We start from the raw sequence: 18,487 nt of genomic DNA on the forward strand, positions 1-18,487 counted from the left end.
TTCAACTCACACACTTTTATTTATTTCCTGTTCACATTACACCTGAACATCGAAGACTGCAATCGTTCTTTTAAACTAAAGCCTCTTTTTTCTCCTGTTCGTTCCATTCTAATAGATCACTGAAGAATTGAGCTTCATTCAGAAGGCGGATCATGTCTTGCTTAATTACCAACTCACACACAATCTGGAAGCACTCAAGGCTTTACTAATTGAAGACAGAATTGATATACAGGTACTGCATCTCTTTTAACTGTTCTTTTTTTTTTGTTTTAGAACTAACCATGAAATAGTATATATAAACATGCCCAAATGACAAACTAAAAGAAGCCCTGGGTGCCTCTTTACCTAGTGCAAGTAGACAAGACTCTTCATTATTACTTCTTGAGATAGCAGTTTGTTGGCTTTTGCTGCGACAAGAAAATTGACTGTGTGGTGCATAATTATGCATGACTATGGAGGCATAGAAGCCAGATATATGTACTAAGCTAAAAATGACTAAAACTGGCTGCAATTTGTGCACCGACTTTTGCAAATCCTATTATATTTTGAGAAACAAGTTATGTACCAGAAGGTTGCAATTCGACCTACCGCATGAATATTAATGAGGAAGGTTAAAAAATGTGACTCACTACGTTTCGCTGCCATCCCAGGAATGCTTGTCTGCTGGGGTGATCAGACCACCATGTGACTGCCTTTAAATAAAGCATTTTGGTTTAAAATGCAGCCTGTGTTCCTTAAAGGAAAATAGAATGTTTAGAAATAAGAAAAGTTTGTAAAACGTTTTAAAGAGTAGGCAGTGGTCCCAGGAACCTCTGCCTAGTCCTAAAAATACTTTTGAGTCATTCTCAAAGGGAAGGGTTGTCTTGCGGACCCTTTCCAGTTTGCGAATGGGTTACCACCTCTTCTGAGGTGCAGTCGAAATATTAATGCTTGGCGACCAGATTTTGGTTGAAAAACATTAATACATTCCATTAAAAATTGCTATTGGCAAGGGATGTCCTAAACACCACCCTCTATGTAACAATTCTTTATGATTTCCCAAACCCATTTAGCGGTTCCGTTACATTTTACTGAATCGCTAAAATATCTAATCTGAGTGTTTGTGAAAGAAAATGGTTGCACATCCAGCTCAAAGTCCCTTCACTTGTATCCACCTTCTTATTGCTTATTAAATACTGACTCTAATCATCCTCAATTCATTGTGGGAGCCCTTCCACATCCCTGAGTGCAAGGGTACAGCACTTAGAGCTATGCAGACATGCTACATGCCCACCTCAGATTCCCTGGTTTGATCCACAGCTATTTCTGCTCCCTCTACGCTACGTCTTTACCTTAAATCATGTCAATACTCAACATATGTTACTCTTTCAAAGACTGTCTGCATCAACTCTTATATATCTCAACAGTTCCGTCAGGCAAAAGTCTCTTTTTAGCCTTAATTTATATTCCACTGCAAAGTCTTGCCACATACATCTGCAAATGATGTTTTTGTCCATCTGCATCTCCACAGAACAGTGTTTGGAATGCTTCGAACTCTATTTGGTCTTGTCCGTTCACCTGACATGCAGCAGCTATTATTTGCCATTATTCACTAGCCTCATTGTAGAATGTCACTGCTGTAGTTAGAATATCAGGCAGCCCTCTGGTATTACAGGGCTGAAACATAGTCAAATATCATTGAAACAGTATGATCCAATACACAATTCCCCAACTTCATTGTTCACTAAATGAACAGATCTAACCTTTACCGTACTAGACAGCAGTTGTGAGCTGGAAGAGACTAGGGGAAATGCCAATGTTTTGCACTTATACTGGGGGGGGGGGGATTGATATTTTGGGATTGGTTCTAGTTTGACTGTGATGTGGGCAGCATTAAAATCCAACTCATTGACTTGAACCCCTAGATTTAATGAGTCAACAATTTCCCCAGGAATTCCTAGTGCCACATGCCCTTTTCTTTATCTGCAAATGCACGTGGCCTAGGGATTCTGGGGCAGTGTGACATGGTGTTGTATCAGGTCAGCTCCAGCAACGTTGTGTGTAATGGATTCTCATGGGATGAAGCTGCTTTTCATTTATTCATGAAACACTCATTTCTGCCGAGTGGCTGCTTCTGAGTGCTGCAGTTTGAAAGATGTTTCACAGCGAGAGGGGGTGAAATGTGGGTAACAAGTGTATGAAAGAGAAGGATACGGGGCAAAACAAAAAAGAAAGCCATTGGGGTGTAGGATGGAATAGAAAGAGTGACAGTGATGAGCGAGCTATTGGCAACTGAAGTAATTGTCATTTGCTACCCTAATTTCTTGCCTCTTTTTGAAGGGACTACATTCTGAAAACAAATTCATTTTAGTTCGTTTAGCGTTCCATTTGATAACTCTGCTCACAAGGAGACGAATGTCAGATCTCTACATTTTCTTTCTTTCTTATGGTCTGGCTTGACAGGTTAGCTGTAGCCAGAGAATAGTGTGGGAAGGAGAGGGACTTTGGCCCCATCCACGGGTTGGGAGCCAGGAGTACATGTTTTGAAGCAGAAGTGGTGTGCTTTTGCAAAAAAAGTGCTTGCCCTCTAAACAGCTGTGATCATTTTGTTTATTTATCCAGCTGCCTGAGCTTGAACTTTCAGAAGTACACTTGTGACATGATGCTGTAATTCTATTAAAGTGTCTTAGGTAACTAGATCATTTATGGTGTTTACCTCTGGCAACAGCACAGATGAAAGGACGTCAGTCATTCAACTACATAGATTTTTGGTCTGGCTTGACAGTGCAACTTTCACGTGACCTTTTGTAATCAACAATTACAGCTTCCAGGGTCCTACTGAGAAAGGGGCTTAGACTTCACCCACATGTTGGCTCCTCTGACTACAGGGTTTGATTGGGTAAAATGTGCGTACTCCCGCTAAAAAGGCCTATGTATATTGCATTTTTTGGCTTGCTGCAAGGTTTATACTCAGTGGAACGGGACTGATTTGGTGATGGTGGCAAGCCAATAATAATGGGTATAGACCCGATCTGTTTATTATGAAATGTTATGATAAAGCCACTAGGTCTAATGTAGTTATTGTGAATATAATATGTAAAAGTCAAAAAACATTTAGGTGTGGATTATTATCGTTCAATATTAAAGCCTACAGAATAGTATTTTGATGGAATCTCACAGATTACAATAACATGCGAGGGTTTTTTATGTTGGCCACACACTCTGACAAACCATGGGGGGATGTGATGGCTTTTGTTCTGCCCAGTTGTATTTTTTTTTACATCTTTTGTAATTTTATAAATTTATGCATAATGGTTTCCATTTCATGTGCACTTGAATGGACTGGTGTTGGGTAAAGTATAAAGACAATGTTAACTTCAAACACACTGCAAGTCCACACAAAAGGGAATCTAATTAAATGCTGCCAGTTGGTCACCGCTTGTTGTCCTGAAATACTTGTCACTTTCCCCGCATCCGTGTTGATCTATTCCACTGCAGGCTGTCAGCTGTTAGAGGAGTAAGGTTCAAAATACTCGCAGCCAGTTAACTGTAGGAACGCAAGTCATGTTAAGTCAGCAGCTGCAGTTTCAGTCTGCTGCACGCCTGTTCAAAGGCCCTGGAATGCAGACTATCTGGTGGAAAAAGACACCGTAGGACTACCAGGTGCATTTACTTGACAGACATCAATAAGATTTTCTTAGTAATCCTCTTTATTTCTTCTTAGTCTCTTGTATGGATTCTGTTAACTCGAGTTTCAATCTTCTTTCCTCTTCCAGCAGTAACGCTTAGTCCTCTTTTCACTCATAGCCATTGTGGTAAATGATGATGTGGAATAGCCAGTAGTAAGGTGGTAACAAGATCAGGTTTATTCACAAGGAAGGTGTCTCAGGTCACAGATAAAGTAGGTATAAAGAAAGCCCCACTGGGAGCAGCATCCTTGCTGCTCAGCCCACACACTCCAACTGACACTCTCTCAAACCATGCACACATCAGCATTGTATGTGCACGACAGCAATCCTTAGTAGATTAAGCGCCAGATTTATCAAAGGTTTATGATGCCCATGCGCCGCTTAAGGGGGCGCAAGGGCTATGTCAAATCTAATCGTGATTTATCAATCCATGCTTGATAAATTTAGAGTAACAGAAGGCAGAGCAAATCGCTACCATGCGTTACTCTGCTCAGGGAGACGTTCCATGGGCTGAGCAAGAGCGTTCCCATGCATCCACCCATGGAATTTGGCACATTCCCAGAGTTACCATTTACGGAAGACCTGGGAAAGCGTCAAAATGCTACGCCGCCCCAGGTGAGGCGTACAAAGAGAAATATTGTTATTTCTCCTTGTGTTTTCCTTTTCTACATGTGCTGCATTCTGCATGCACATAGAAAGAGGAAATTGCTTTAGTAGGCACAGGTTTTGGTGTTGGTTACCCCCCTCTGACAAACCATGAGTATAGAAGATTTGCACTGTGAGGATTGTTGTTAATGTCTGTTAGGAGATATGCTATTTTGCTCTGCCAACTGTAATTTTGTATATATGTGTGATCTTATGACTGTATGTGGGATGGTTGCCTCTTGGGAAAGCCTATGCTCAGTACAGTAGGCCAGAGATGGTTATGGTGACATGCTAATCATAACCGCTATAGGCTTGATTGGTGTGCAGGGAAATTTTATGCCTGATGCCATAGATCTTTGTTAACAGAGACAATGGCCCCTAGACAAGGAAAGATGAGAGCAAAAATAAATATAGACTAGATAGTGCTATAGTCCATGTGTCCAGCCGGACAGTTTAATTTCTCGTGGTCGAAATAGAAAGGTAATACACAGTGTGATACAAGTGGGACACCAGCCGATGTCCTGACTAACACACTAGGGGGACAGAAAAACAAGGGAATTGTAGGCAAGGTAGGGTCATCTGAGTATCATAAATCATAAGCAGACGATCCACAACAAACACATATGCATGCACAAATTCATTACTCAACTATGCATTTAGTGCGCTAGGTCGACGACGTTTCGAACCATATGTAATCTTAGGTTCCTCCTCAGGACAGTAATATATGCCTAAAGAACAATAAAATAGTAGAGGCCCACAATGTGGGAATAATTTACCAGTACAAATATTACACATATTATAAAAATGGGAAAGAAACAGGGGAGGGAGTTGGGAAAAAGGAGACATAAAAAAGATAGGACATGTCAGTTTTTTGGCCCGTATATAGGCTGCAACAGTTATTTGCATCAAGAACCCTTCAATGTGCAATTTAAAAAGGTAATGAGTAGCGGTTTAGCCAATACGTGCAAAGAAAGCTCGGGATTGTCATATTAAAGAGTGGGCAGTACATACCCCAAGCAGGCAAAAGAACACAACAGCTAACAGTCGTACCGAAATGTGCACATACTGATGACAAAATCGTAAGTGGAATCACTTGTTATACATGCGCGGTACAATCATATAGTTACAGGGGAGACTGTGCCACTACGAGTGGTCAGTTGCGGCGTGCATGCTGGGCGGGTAAAAAACGTAATGTGCAGTTAAACGATAAGGGATTAAAAACGGCGCAATGTGGATGTTATTGACGGGTGGTTTGCCGTCAGGAGCAGACAGAGTGGCCGGTGAAGATAGTGCTTACCAGGGGAGCGGGCAGGCTCAGTGTGGCTCACAATGGTGTGAAGGCCGGGAATATCAAATATCTAAAAGGAAGGACATGAGAATGGAGGGGATGTGATGGTGTGGAAAGTGATATAGGTAAATGGATAGGAACGCTTGCCATAGATCTGGCCTGTTTAAAATTATTAGTTATTGCAAAGGCAGTAAGACTGGCGTATGTATTGTGAAAAGCATATGGTACAGCGAGTAACACTTTAACAGTGGATTATTGTCACATTATGTAACAGCCTGGCAGCAGCGGTTGGCACAGGTAAATGCGGTGAGGTGGGGCAGGGCACGGCAGGGGGGAAGCCAACAGATGACAGAATAGGTATTATTTATACTTATTCCGTCGTCTGGCGACTTTGCCTTACAGACACCGCCCTCCCCCCCACTGTGTTTATCTGTGCCGGCTGCCGCTGAAGTCTGGGTACAGGTAATCTCACAGAATATCATCGTAGGCTTGGGTAATGGTGTAGGTCACTCACTCTGATAAACCCCGGGAGTAGAATTTCACGGTAATGTTGTTTGCCAACTGTAATTTTGTACACATTTGTAATTTTATAAATGTATGCCTCATGCTTGCCAGCTTCTGAACACTTTCACAGGCATTACTATAATGTCCAGCCATTGGTAAAGGGTGGCAGCCGTATCAGTTCAGGTGGGATCTGTTTATTATGAAACGTTATGACAAGTAAGTAGGCCTTACTTACTGATTGTGAAAGGTATTTGTTAAAAGGCACACATCGTTTTGAAGGGATTGTTATTACACTGTGCTAAAGCCACCAGTCAGGCACTTTGTTGCATGGATTCTCGTAGATTACTATAGGAGGCAAGGATGTTGGTGCTGGTGACCTACCTGAACAAGCTTTAGGGATAGACAATTTGCAGTATGGCAATCCTTATTTGGCTTTATTAGTAGGGATTTTGTATTGTTTTGACAACTATACTTTGTAAATATGTGTAATAGTATGAGTGTATACCTGGTGGTTTCACTGAGGGACTTTTCATAAACCAGCACAGTAGATCTGAATTCCTTATGGTGATAAGCCAATAATAAAGCCTATGGGCTTGAATGTTTAGAAAAATAAAGTTAAATTAAACTCAGTAAGCCTGACACAGTCATTATGAAAAGCGTAAGTTAAAGTCAATAGACATTTAGGAATAGATTGTTATTACTCTATATTAAAGCCTACAGATGGGATCTTAATATCATAATAGGGAAGCATTTTGGCTCTGGTTATCCACTCTGACAAATATTGGGTATGGAAGATTTGTACTGTCAGAATCCTTGTTGGGCCCTCTCAGTAGAGGCAGTAGACCTCATTCACAAAGGGCCTCCGCACCCGTGGCAGAGTCGCTACAGTTGTGGGGGAGTCTCCTACCATGGGGTGGAATTCAATCTTTTTAAAATGTGCCACCCATTGTTCAGGGGTTATGTTTGTACCTAGATCACTAGACAAACTTGGAGACAACTGTTTCCGTTTAACTATCTGCCAAAATCCTTTGGCATCCTCATAATTACAGGTATGTATCAACTGATCCCAGGCTTCCTCTTTCAGGGCTTGATTCCCATCCTTAATGGTTGCTCTATAACTTGCTTTGGCTAGGGAAATATATTTTTGAATTTAAAATCTCTCTTCATCGCCAGTTGGCAGCCCTGACTTTATCATCAAGCAATCCAGTTTTTGTTTTTCCTCTCTTATGAAAGAGACCATGCATGATCAGCTTAAAAAAGTGGTTTAAACATTGAAAGGCCTCCAAAGCACCATCTGTGGAAGTATCTACTGAAAGCTATGAATCCATAGGCAAACTCGGATTAGTTCCAATAAGAGCGTTAAACAGGATAGAAATAGAAATACTACACCATTTAATTATTAGGCCTTTTTCTGCGGTGGTCATTCCGGTTAAACCAGGATTCATTTTACAGCTTCCACGTGTAGGTATTAACATATCAATTTCAGTAGGATTACAGTCACCGTAGCAGGTGTCCAAAACATCCCCCGATCGTGCAGTTTTTTCCAAAGACCTTAGATAAAGACATGGGCAATAACTGACCATTTTCCCCAGCCCACAAACATTGGTTTTAGGTGAAATGGTGGCCCCACAATAACCTCTACATTTAGGAGCTTAGTCTGGCCTAGAGCATTAATCAATCTCCTGCTTATTTCATCCACTACTGTCTAACAAAAAAAGGTATTGCCTTGCTCAAATGGGTCAACGTTAATAGAGTTACGGCTCGATTTATCGTTAAAATCCCCTCCCAATATCAAGTTAAAACATTTTAGTTTAGCGAGGGATCTAGACTCAAGAACAGACAACATCTTGAATTGGATTCCTATTATTCATGGGTGGGTATACCGTGGGAACTGTGCCTTGCATATACGGGTATGGGGGAGATCAGAAAGTCAGTCATTATTGTCCAGACTGGTCAGGGGAAGAAATCTGTTGTAAACAGAGATAGAGGGTTTCTCTACTGTTCCCGCAGACAAAGCGGGCCTTGCCCTGCAATTTAGTTGCAAGTGCCTATAAAAAAAACCCTAACGCTACAATAATTATACCCTCCTCCAATGAAAGCTGCGAGTTAAAGCTTTGAAGCAATCGTCTTGCTAATGTAGAGTATTTTCAATGAATCACCACAGAATCCACCCTCAAATGTTTCGTGGCTTGGAGTGAGGATTCATCCAGAAATAGACCACAATCTAAAAGCAAGGGTATTTGTCAAGCAATGGAAACCACTTCAGATGCAATGTTATTTCCACTCTTGTATAAAGCTTTAAGCCCTCCATTTACAGGAGGTGGTAAAAGGGTTACCAAACATTTTTACCTCTTCACATATTTAAAGAAGTGATCCTTACCACATCATTGCTCAGTAAGTCGGTTACTGTAACAAATACTGATTCTGGCCGTTACACCGGAATAGGAAGGACCCAGGAGTTTTGTTTTTGAAGTCCTAATTTAACATTTACAAATAGGTTTCACGTTGCTAAACTCGGGCATTAGGAGAGGGAGCAGATATTACAACCAGTGGGGACATGAGACTGCAGTACAGCGTGGGAGGAGCAGTGAGAACTAATTTGGAGAGTCAGGCAACAGTCATAACACAGAAAGAGAGGGTAATGGAGATGACAAAACAAATAGGATTGAGAGAGTTCAGCAGAGGGGGCTAAAGAGAACACATCAGAATAGGATCAGGAAGCAAAAAACATAGGTGGTTAGGGGTAATAGATGGCAGAGAGGGCGCAGCAAAGGAAGACAATAGAAAACAGAATAGCTGGGCAGAATTTGTTCGAAATTGTATATGTGATTCATTTATGTATTTTCAGTAGGGAGAACGCTGTAAGAAAATGCAGTGAGCTGTGAACTCAACTTGCATTACTGACAGTAGTTCCAGTATAATACATTTACACGTTTGAAAAATGTAACAATTTTAGGCTACTTATAATGCGCCTAGAAAGATATTAGATTATATGCAAATACTTGCAGAAACCTATAAGTAACATTGGCAAATGTCTTTTTCAAAATGAAATGTACAAACAAGATTGTAACTTGAAACAAAATTTTTGATAATCTATTGTACAACGTCAGGTACCATTTCTTTGAGGCACCATTTAGTAAATAGTGCTTGAAGCATGAAAATATTTAAGAACATATTAAAAATAGACACTCAGTGAAAAACCATTATGAACAATATACAAATCAATTATTGGCCACATTTTTAAAGAAAATCACAAAATCGCACCTACAGGTAGATGTCCTTTCATTGGTGCAGATTAACGACTTTCAGAAATTCAAAAAAGCTTACAAAAGTACTCTTAGCAAGCTTTTGCAAATTCCATTTTCTCATGAGGAAATATACACATGTACATTTCCTCTTGCCAGAATCAGCAGAGGGATCACAAATTCACTTTCCCTAGATCCCCTTTTTCCCACACTGGAAAAGGTTTACTACTGACCTTTTCAGGAATAAATTAGGGGTGGGGGGATTTTGCGTAGTCGCGCTACCCAAAGCTCTGCGAAACATTAAAAAATCTCTGCAAGCACGCAGAAATTCGGCGAACATGGGGAATTGCGTGATCCGCCCGTTCGCAATGCTTTTTTCCTGTTCGCCAATGCTGTTTGCGTGCTCACGGGGAAATATCTTGCAAACACTCATTTTGAAAGCGCAAACAAGCGAAAAATTTCGCCAAGATGCGGATCTTGTAATTTTGGCCAATTTCCCGATCTGCGCAGAACGCGAAATTTCCCAAATTCCGCAAATTTTGCGAGCGGAATTGAATGTACCGCCTAGGCCTAGAATACATGTTCATGGTTTTTTAGCATGGAAAGACATTGGAGAGCAGTTGAATGCCCCTAAAATGTAAGTTTGTGGGTGTGCAAAGAATCATAGGGCATTCAAACCCTGAAACTTCTGCATCTGTCTGCTACAGGCTCCTATTTTAAAATCCAAGGAAATGTGCCAAAATCAGAGCCTTTCTAAAATCCAAATGCAGTGTGAGTTCTAGTTTTATGAGTGAGGCTATTATCAGAGCTGTGCGATAATGACAGCAATAGCATAATTTTCCCACATACCTCATGGCACTTGAGGGAGCCTCTGGTAGAAGGGTAGTAAACTTCTACTTCATTGGTAAGAGATTTCCTGCCACAGCCATGTCACCTACATGTCTTTTTTATTCTCTACATTCTCACCTTCACCTCGTTCAAATTTCTCTCTTGTGTATTTGGTGTGTGTTATATCTTGTCCATGTCACATCTGTGGAAGGCCAAGGGAAGAATATTCAAGATTATTTTCCTTTATACTCATCAAATCATTTGCAATCTGTCTTTTAGCCACCATACAACCACTTTCTTCAGATGTTTTAGTTAATTTCTTTTATGACCCAGTCTCAGCCACATGTGTTCTAGGCATGATCACGCTTTCCCATGCCTACTGTTTCTCTACATCTTTCACTTCTCATTTCCATATTTGTCTGCTACTGGTCAGTGCTCCTAGTAGAATATCATTCCAGTCTGTTTTGATGAGGGGACTCAACCTAGCATTGCAGCTACCTAAGTACAAATGCCTGAAATGTTTGTGATGGTGGCTGTAAGCCTATGGAAGGTGACTCTGGGATATGCAGCCTTTCCACTAGCCTCTGACCATACAGGAAATTCCTTCTTGGAAGGCTGTGTTCTACGTAGGAATTGCAGAATGCTTGGGTGGTGAAAAGTGCCTGGCCTGCAGTGCCATTGGTCACGGAAGGGTTGAACAAGGGGGGCTTGTCAGGTAGAGCGCAGCACAGAGAAGAGACGCAAATGCATTCTAACCAGCACTCTCACCTTATTGGAGTGACCTATGCTTGGAGGCAGAGACCCTTTCAACATTGCACACCTAGGTGAAGGAGGCTGCAAGAAGTGCCCTTACACAGGCGGAGTATAAGTAAGCTGCAGGATTTATTACCTGGCAACACTACACTGAACAGCTCAGTGTCAAGGCAGTAAGATGTGTTAGGCTTAACACAGTGAACAAAGGTCACTCATTTTACCTTTATGAGATTTACTTTCATATTTGTTTAACATATTATCATGTAACATAAACAAGCTCTGACTCTTTAGCTGTTATGAATGTTTTAATTCTGAAATTGAATGAGTTTGGAATTTTAATAAAAGTCAAAGGATCAAGTAAATAAAGTTTCTGAATGAGCGCCCTAGTATTTGGGGTTAGAGGGCTTAAGGTAAGAGACAATTCTGCATTACATGAAGGGAAGAGGTGGAGTCAGGAGCGGCCCATGCAGCTAAGAGCGGTGGACCGGGGTGGGGAGGGAGTCGACAGATGACAACGAAGGAAAATTACATTTAAAAAAGAAAACCACTTACCTTGTGCTTGCCGCATTACGGACTTGGCAAAGCAGCGAGCGCCAGCTTCGTAGTTTTCTTTTTTTAATTTAATTTTCCCTCTTCATCGTCTGTTGACTCCTTCCCCACCCTGGCCCACCACCCCACCACTACTACCTGCACGGGCCGCTCCTGGGTGGTGTATCTATTGTATGTATTTGTGGTTTCACAAAGCTCTTTCCAAACTGCTGAATGGAGTATGACATAGATCAGGGCAAATAATAGAAAATAGTCCTCTCTAGCAGCCCCATGTGCATGGTCAAATTTAAAGTTTTATAGATTTAAAGATGATCAAATGCGGCATGCGTTCTCAATTAGCGACACTTTGCTTCAGCTCTACAATTTACATGTGTCCATCGTGCATCTTGATGTATGCAGATGACATGGTGCTCTAGGAGAAAGACCCAGCCATCCACCTGGCAACTAAAATTCATGAATATGTATGGTTTGGGCACTTTTCGGGCTTGGTCATAAACTGGACTATCGATTATCTTTCCTTTGACCCCAGCTACTAAGCCTTGTGAATTAGACTTCCCTTTGCAGTGGAGCGATGATCTTATAAAGTATTTAGGGATCTGAATACACAGGATCTTAATTTCGTGCTTCAATACAATTATGGCAGAGCAGTGACGTGGCTTAAAAATCAGGCACAGAGATGGTCTAGGCTCTCTTTGTTAGATAGATAGAGTGGCCTTGATGAAGATGATGATGTTACCTAAGTTTTTATATCTATTTGTTAACATCCCCATTATACTATCGCAGCATTTTTAACCTCATCCGTGCTGCCCCGATTTACCGCCGGTGCTGGGCCCCAATGTTAATGGGTTTGGTCATGACGGAACCGTTCCGTCATGAGCATCGAAAGGGTTAAATCATTCAATCAATCAGGGGAATTGTAAGTGCACTACTCACCCGTTAGGGCGTCAAGACGCTGGGGGGAGGGGGGGCGGCGGTTAAGCAACTTCGTTCAGTTAAAGAGCCAGTTCTTGAGTGTCTTCCTGAGTTCTCAAAACCCATTCGATAACCTTAACATGGGCTGGGAAGCAACCTGGAATCCAGTGGACGAAGTTTACTCTACTGTATGTGCAGGGCGTATAGGCAGGGCAGTTTTAGTGCCCCTGATCTGGAGCTGTATTACTTGTGCGCACATCCAACTTGGGTCACTACCGGTATCGCCCCCACTCCAAACTTTGTGATAGAACGTGATGATGCTAGCCCCACCCCATTGAATGCCATCTTGCCCCATAAGAGAGATCCCATTGTACAAAGTGAATTTAACACGCTGTATTGCACCACAAGAGCCTAGCTATGCTTGGGGTGCATGCCAATCCCTCTATCAGAGCACTGGATCGCCTTCATAAGGAAGTGTTGCATACCATGAAGGATATATATACCGGGGTTACATTTATAGCACTAGAAGACATACCTCAGACAAAACGTTGCACCATGCTGCTGACCTTTGTATACTTCCGGTTTCGTGCGGCGGTGGGATATATGATGTTACAACGCGGACTGTAACAACGCATACCGTTACAACGCATCTTTTACAACGCGAATACTGTTACAACTCATGTATTTACAACGTATTTTTTTACAATGCAGGTACCTTTACAACGCATACCATTACAACGTAAGTATTGGTAAGTATATATTAATATTAATATTATAATCGTAAATTAATTTTCAAAAATATAATTTAATGTAATTTAATTTAATTTCAATTAATTAATTTAATTTAAAATTAATGTTACTTTATTTTTACCCTGTACCCCTGTACCCCAAAAACTCAAAACTGACCCTCAACCCCAAAAATAAATTAAAGTAATTTAATTTAATTTAATTTCAATTAATTAATTGTTACTTTATGTTTACCCTGTACCCCAAAAACTCAAAACTGACCCTCAACCCCAAAAATAATATAATGTAATTTAATTTAATTTAATTTCAATTAATTAATTTAATTTAAAATTAATTTTAATTTATTTTTACCCTGTACCCCTGTACCCCAAAAACTAAAAACTGACCCTGAACCCTAAAAATACCCCTTTACCCAAAAACTAAAAACTGACCCTAAACCCTAAAAATACCCCTTTACCCAAAAACTGAAAACTGACCCTAAACCCTAAAAATACCCCTTTACCCAAAAACTGAAAACTGACCCTGAACCCTAAAAATACCCATTTACCCAAAAACTAAAAACTGACCCTGAACCCTAAAAATACCCCTTTACCCAAAAACTGAAAACTGACCCTGAACCCTAAAAATACCCCTTTACCCAAAAACTAAAAACTGACCCTGAACCCTAAAAATACCCCTTTACCCAAAAACTAAAAACTGACCCTAAACCCTAAAAATACCCCTTTACCCAAAAACCCAAAACTGACCCTAAACCCTAAAAATACCCCTTTACCCCAAACATATAACATTTAAAATATAATTATATACTTACCAATACTTACGTTGTAATGGTATGCGTTGTAAAGGTACCTGCGTTGTAAAAAAATGCGTTGTAAAAACATGAGTTGTAACAGTATCTGCGTTGTAATAGATGCGTTGTAACAGTATTGCGTTGTAAAAAATGTGTTGTAACAGGTGTATACCGCGGCGGTGTGAGCATTATTTTCTCAATTTCCATGTGAGCTTCCCACACTACACATGCTACGTGCATTGCTGACCAGCACCACATGCAAAGGGATTATTACTAGATTGTACATCTCTATGCAAAATGATAGACCAGTGGCCCTGATGTGGCGCTTGAAAGATGGAATGAAGTGCTAAATCAGCCATTGGAGTCTGCTGATTGGGTCTTCTGTTGTACTCAAACAGCCATTCTCATGCCTAATTGCAACGTACGTATAGTACATTTTAAGTACCTCCATCAAATGTATTACACCCCTGTTAAACTGTATAATGTTGGCTTGCGTGAAGCTTCTAAATGTGTGCAGTACTAGGCACCAGAAACTAAGTTTACGCACATGGTGTGGACTTGTCCACCATATATCAATACTGGGTGCAGATTACTGGAACTTTATGTCATGATAATGGAGCCTGTTGAATGCCGTCCCAAATCTGCTGCCTTCGTTTGATAAAAGAACTGTAACCCACAGTACGTAGGCTTAGGACCGTAGCACTGCTGTTAGCTAAGAAAACGGCTGCGCTTTGCTGGGGCAAATGTGCACTGCCCATGAAACGTCAACGGCTCATGCACATGACATACTGTAAAGAGTAATTAGAGTTGTATGCTGAAGAACTGCCAGAGCCATCACGGCCTAGGAATACATGAGTATGCCTTAATGCATTCCTGTTAACCACTCCAGATTTATCCAGCGGGAAGACACACAGTCAATAGCATATAAACTGGGACATAATGTCTGGTATTGCACTTACATGACTTATGATTTGGCCGCTGATATTATTTGTGTTACATGATACTGTTTGTTTTTGTGTTATTAAACCTTAAAATTCAAAATAAAAATAAACAAAAGGATGAGCAGAAGCCACACAATGAAGAGTCCCAGTTATTAGCAACATATCTTTATTTGGATTGCAATGAGGTCAGTTTGTAGGAGGTAGACATTAACACAGATTAACTGTAGTTTTGCTGAGAAAGAACAAGTTCTGATTACATATTACAAACAGGTTACTAAACTTGCAGCACACAGCTTTGCTATGTTTACCCTCTTGTGTGCTGCTGATGAGCTCAGCTCGTCATGCAGCACGGTGGTCGTGTGCTGATGACGACTCTGCCGAACACCCATGAGGGGATAATTACCCTGCTGTGCTGGGCGTTCCATTGAACGGGCGTGGCCATGATGAGCTCAGATCGTTATCAGCACACGGCCATCGTGCTGCATGACGAGCGGAGCTCGTCATCATCACTGCAGCGCCGCATGCGGCCCCCCTCCTCCCGCGCCACTGGGGAATTAGCCCCGCGGCGATGGGGTTAAGAAGTTGAGTTATTAGTTGAGAGGGGTGGAAGCCCCCAACCAATTTAGAAAGACAGGATAACATTGAATAAATAAAAGACACCACAATAAAGCAAATCCAATCAATGGACCCTGGGTTTCTAATCCTTAAAGTTTCAGGTGAAAATAGCTCCAAGAAAAACAAAGCGCCACTCGAGGTTATCTGGTTGAGCTGATCCGGAGCAAAGTCACAAGTGCAGGCCAACTGTGATCGATTGCTGGTCAGATACATGGGACCAGGTTCATCAAGCTGTGGGCTGTGGCTTTCGGCGTGAAGAGTAGGTCCCGCTGGAGCTTCATGTTGGCGGTCCTCAGGGGCGGTCATTTCACGGCATGAAGAGATCATTTCACAGTTGTGAGGAGCCCAAAACATCTGTAACTTCACCTTCAGTTCAGCAGGAGTACACTCTGATGCCAGCCAATGGTGCAAGACCTGGGGGCACCTCTTAGGAATAAGGATCCACTCCAGCAGAGGTCAGCAGCAGGGCTCAGGCAGGTCCAGTTGGTGCTGGTCAGCTGAGCAGTTACAAGTAGGGCTCTGGAAGCATCCCCACAGCTCAAACTGGAGGTCAGCCAACTGACATTGGAGTCACTTCTGGGGAGCCTGGGCCAATGCAAGTAGGTCCACTCTCCCTTCTTCAAACAGTAGGTTAGTGCTTCCTCTGAATCTTTCACAGGCCCAGGGGTGTTCTGATGAGAGGTTTTGAAGGTGCCACTTTTATAACTGGAGCCACATTCTGTTTGGGGGAATTCCCTGGCTTACACCTAAAATTTGTTCTGGTCAGTTCTTTCCCTTCCACTGGTCCTGGCTTTAAACTGTCCAGAGTGACAAAGGCAAGGGCAGGCCTGGTGTCAGGTTCCTTTATGTGTTCTGCTGGCAGGGCACTTTAAAGTGCAGTCAGCGCAGGGTACAGCCCCCCTCCCAATCCACCCGGTTAGGGAGTCTCACTCCCCTCACATCTAGGCCTTTTTTATCTCCATGGCGGCAAAGAATAGACATTCTACAACAGGAGAGCTACTCACAGTCATGTAAAGCTCGGCACTGGTAGATAGGCGCATTTTTTGGATAGCAATTTAAAATCCAACTATACCATTAAGATGGATTTTAAATTACTTTTCATTTAAGTGGAAACACCTTTACTCTATTGAGTTTCAAACTGAAGTTATCACTTAGTAAGAGTAATAAGGTAACCCAGTGTTAGCCTATAGTAGAGATAGTCATACAGCAATGAAGATTTTATGAGTTTTTCACAGCTAGGACATATTAAACTTAAGTACACGTGTCTTACTTTTTACATAAATGTGCCCCTGGCCTATGAGCCTTTAGGGCCTACTTTAGCTGTGATTTCTAAGGATTAAAAAAGGAAGATTCATGCCTGGCAAAAAAGTGTATTTTGCCAGGTTGAAATAGCAGTTTAAAGTGCACTATAGGCTGCATTGGCAGGCCTTAGACGTGTTTCAGTGCTATTTCAGTGAAATTAGTAGAATTTATTTAACAGGCCCTTAGTACATTACATACCATCTATTAGGGACTTACAAGTTAATGTACCAATCAGGTGTATGCCAAATGTACCATGTTTTCAAGGGAGAGCACAAGCAGTTTGCCACTGGTTAGCTGGAGTGAAGTGCGCAAAGTCATAAAAACCAACAAAAGCAGGTGCAGCAAAGGAAGACAGAGGAAGGCAGAAATCATGGGTGACCCATCAGAGAGGGCCAGGTCTGTCACTGTGCATGCTGAGAAGTGTACTCTTCTACTTGCTTAGCAAGGAATCCGGGGGGCTGTATTGTATGCACTGCCTCTCCCAGGTCATGAAGATTTATTTGCAGTGGGGAACAAATTCCTCCACTGATACTTCATTAATCCTACCCGCTCACTCTTTCAAGGCACAGGGGGTGGTAATTCCCACCTGCATTCCTGTGGTACAATAGTGGTAAATCCTGACATTTTGCAGCAGCTCTGGCATGATAGCACCTAAGTACAAATGAAAATTATTTTGAAGCCATTACAGTTCAGGCAGGCTTGGAGAAGAGAAGAACCAGTGGAAGTGAAGCGCGTATCTCTCGAAAACACAGTACAAATATCTGTGCTATTGCATGGGGCAAATATTTTTACTGGTGGGTATATCCCTTCACCCTACACACCCAGCGATTTAAAAGGAATCAACAACTGCCCTTGACAGGAGTAAATCTGCAACTGTTTCCAGGTTGCAAATGGGTCAGGGAACTTGTGGGTGTGTAACAACATTCTGGGGCATCTGCACCCTGGAACTCCTACTCCCCACTGCTAGATTTACTCAAGTAAAAATTCTCCATACTAAAGTAATACTATGCATGAGTAAATCTCTTTATGAATGCACATTCACATTTTGTAGGTTTAAAAATAGAATTTGCATTCTGCAAGACTTTGAGTTAAGATTCTGTGAATCAGGGCCATAACAGAAGAACAACAATTGTATTTTAGATACCCCTATTATATATGTGTTGTGCTTGGTATTATGCAGTTCGAAGCACCGTAGCACTATGCATGTTTCGAAGTAATATTCTGAAAGGCTCGCCTAACTCTGCCTTACCGATTACAGTGATCTCTGCAACCTATTCAGTTCTATCACCATACATTTGTAACTATGTTGTAAAGAACCAGGCTACATAGCCAAGTCGACTGTCTGCTGTTCATTCAGTATTTTTCATGGGAAATAATTAAGTGAGGCGGCAAAGGCAATGTTTCAGCAATTGTTTACACATGCTCTCCACTTATAACAAAGGTGGCCGTGTATTGGAAAGCGAGTGGTTGTGTTGAAATTATCTGGAACTGGCCAGACAAACCCACGCACGTGAAGACCATTTCTTAGGAAACTTCGCAATTCCTTAGAAAACTGCAATTTCTTCGGAAACTTCGCCATCGAAACTTCGTGCAGGCACATCAAAAATAGACTTCTTGAGGCATTAACTGAATGCGTCTGTTTTTTTCTTCAAATATAAGCATTGCAATGTCTGAAAGGCATGACACACGTTTTTGTATGC

General features: G+C 41.6%; 1 protein-coding gene across 1 annotated transcript in view; it reads left to right on the forward strand.

The window, feature by feature from the left end:
* APOLTP (apolipoprotein lipid transfer particle homolog) overlaps positions 1-18,487 on the forward strand; it is a 1,141,779-nt gene that overhangs the window by 723,955 nt on the left and 399,337 nt on the right. Inside the window, exon 45 of the mRNA XM_086941409.1 lies at positions 116-232. Within this exon, the coding sequence (XP_086797535.1) occupies positions 116-232 (117 nt within the window). The remainder of the gene's footprint in view (positions 1-115; positions 233-18,487) is intronic.

Source organism: Lissotriton vulgaris, chromosome 10, assembly GCF_964263255.1.
Source record: "Lissotriton vulgaris chromosome 10, aLisVul1.2, whole genome shotgun sequence".
Classification (NCBI taxonomy): Eukaryota; Metazoa; Chordata; class Amphibia; order Caudata; family Salamandridae; genus Lissotriton; species Lissotriton vulgaris.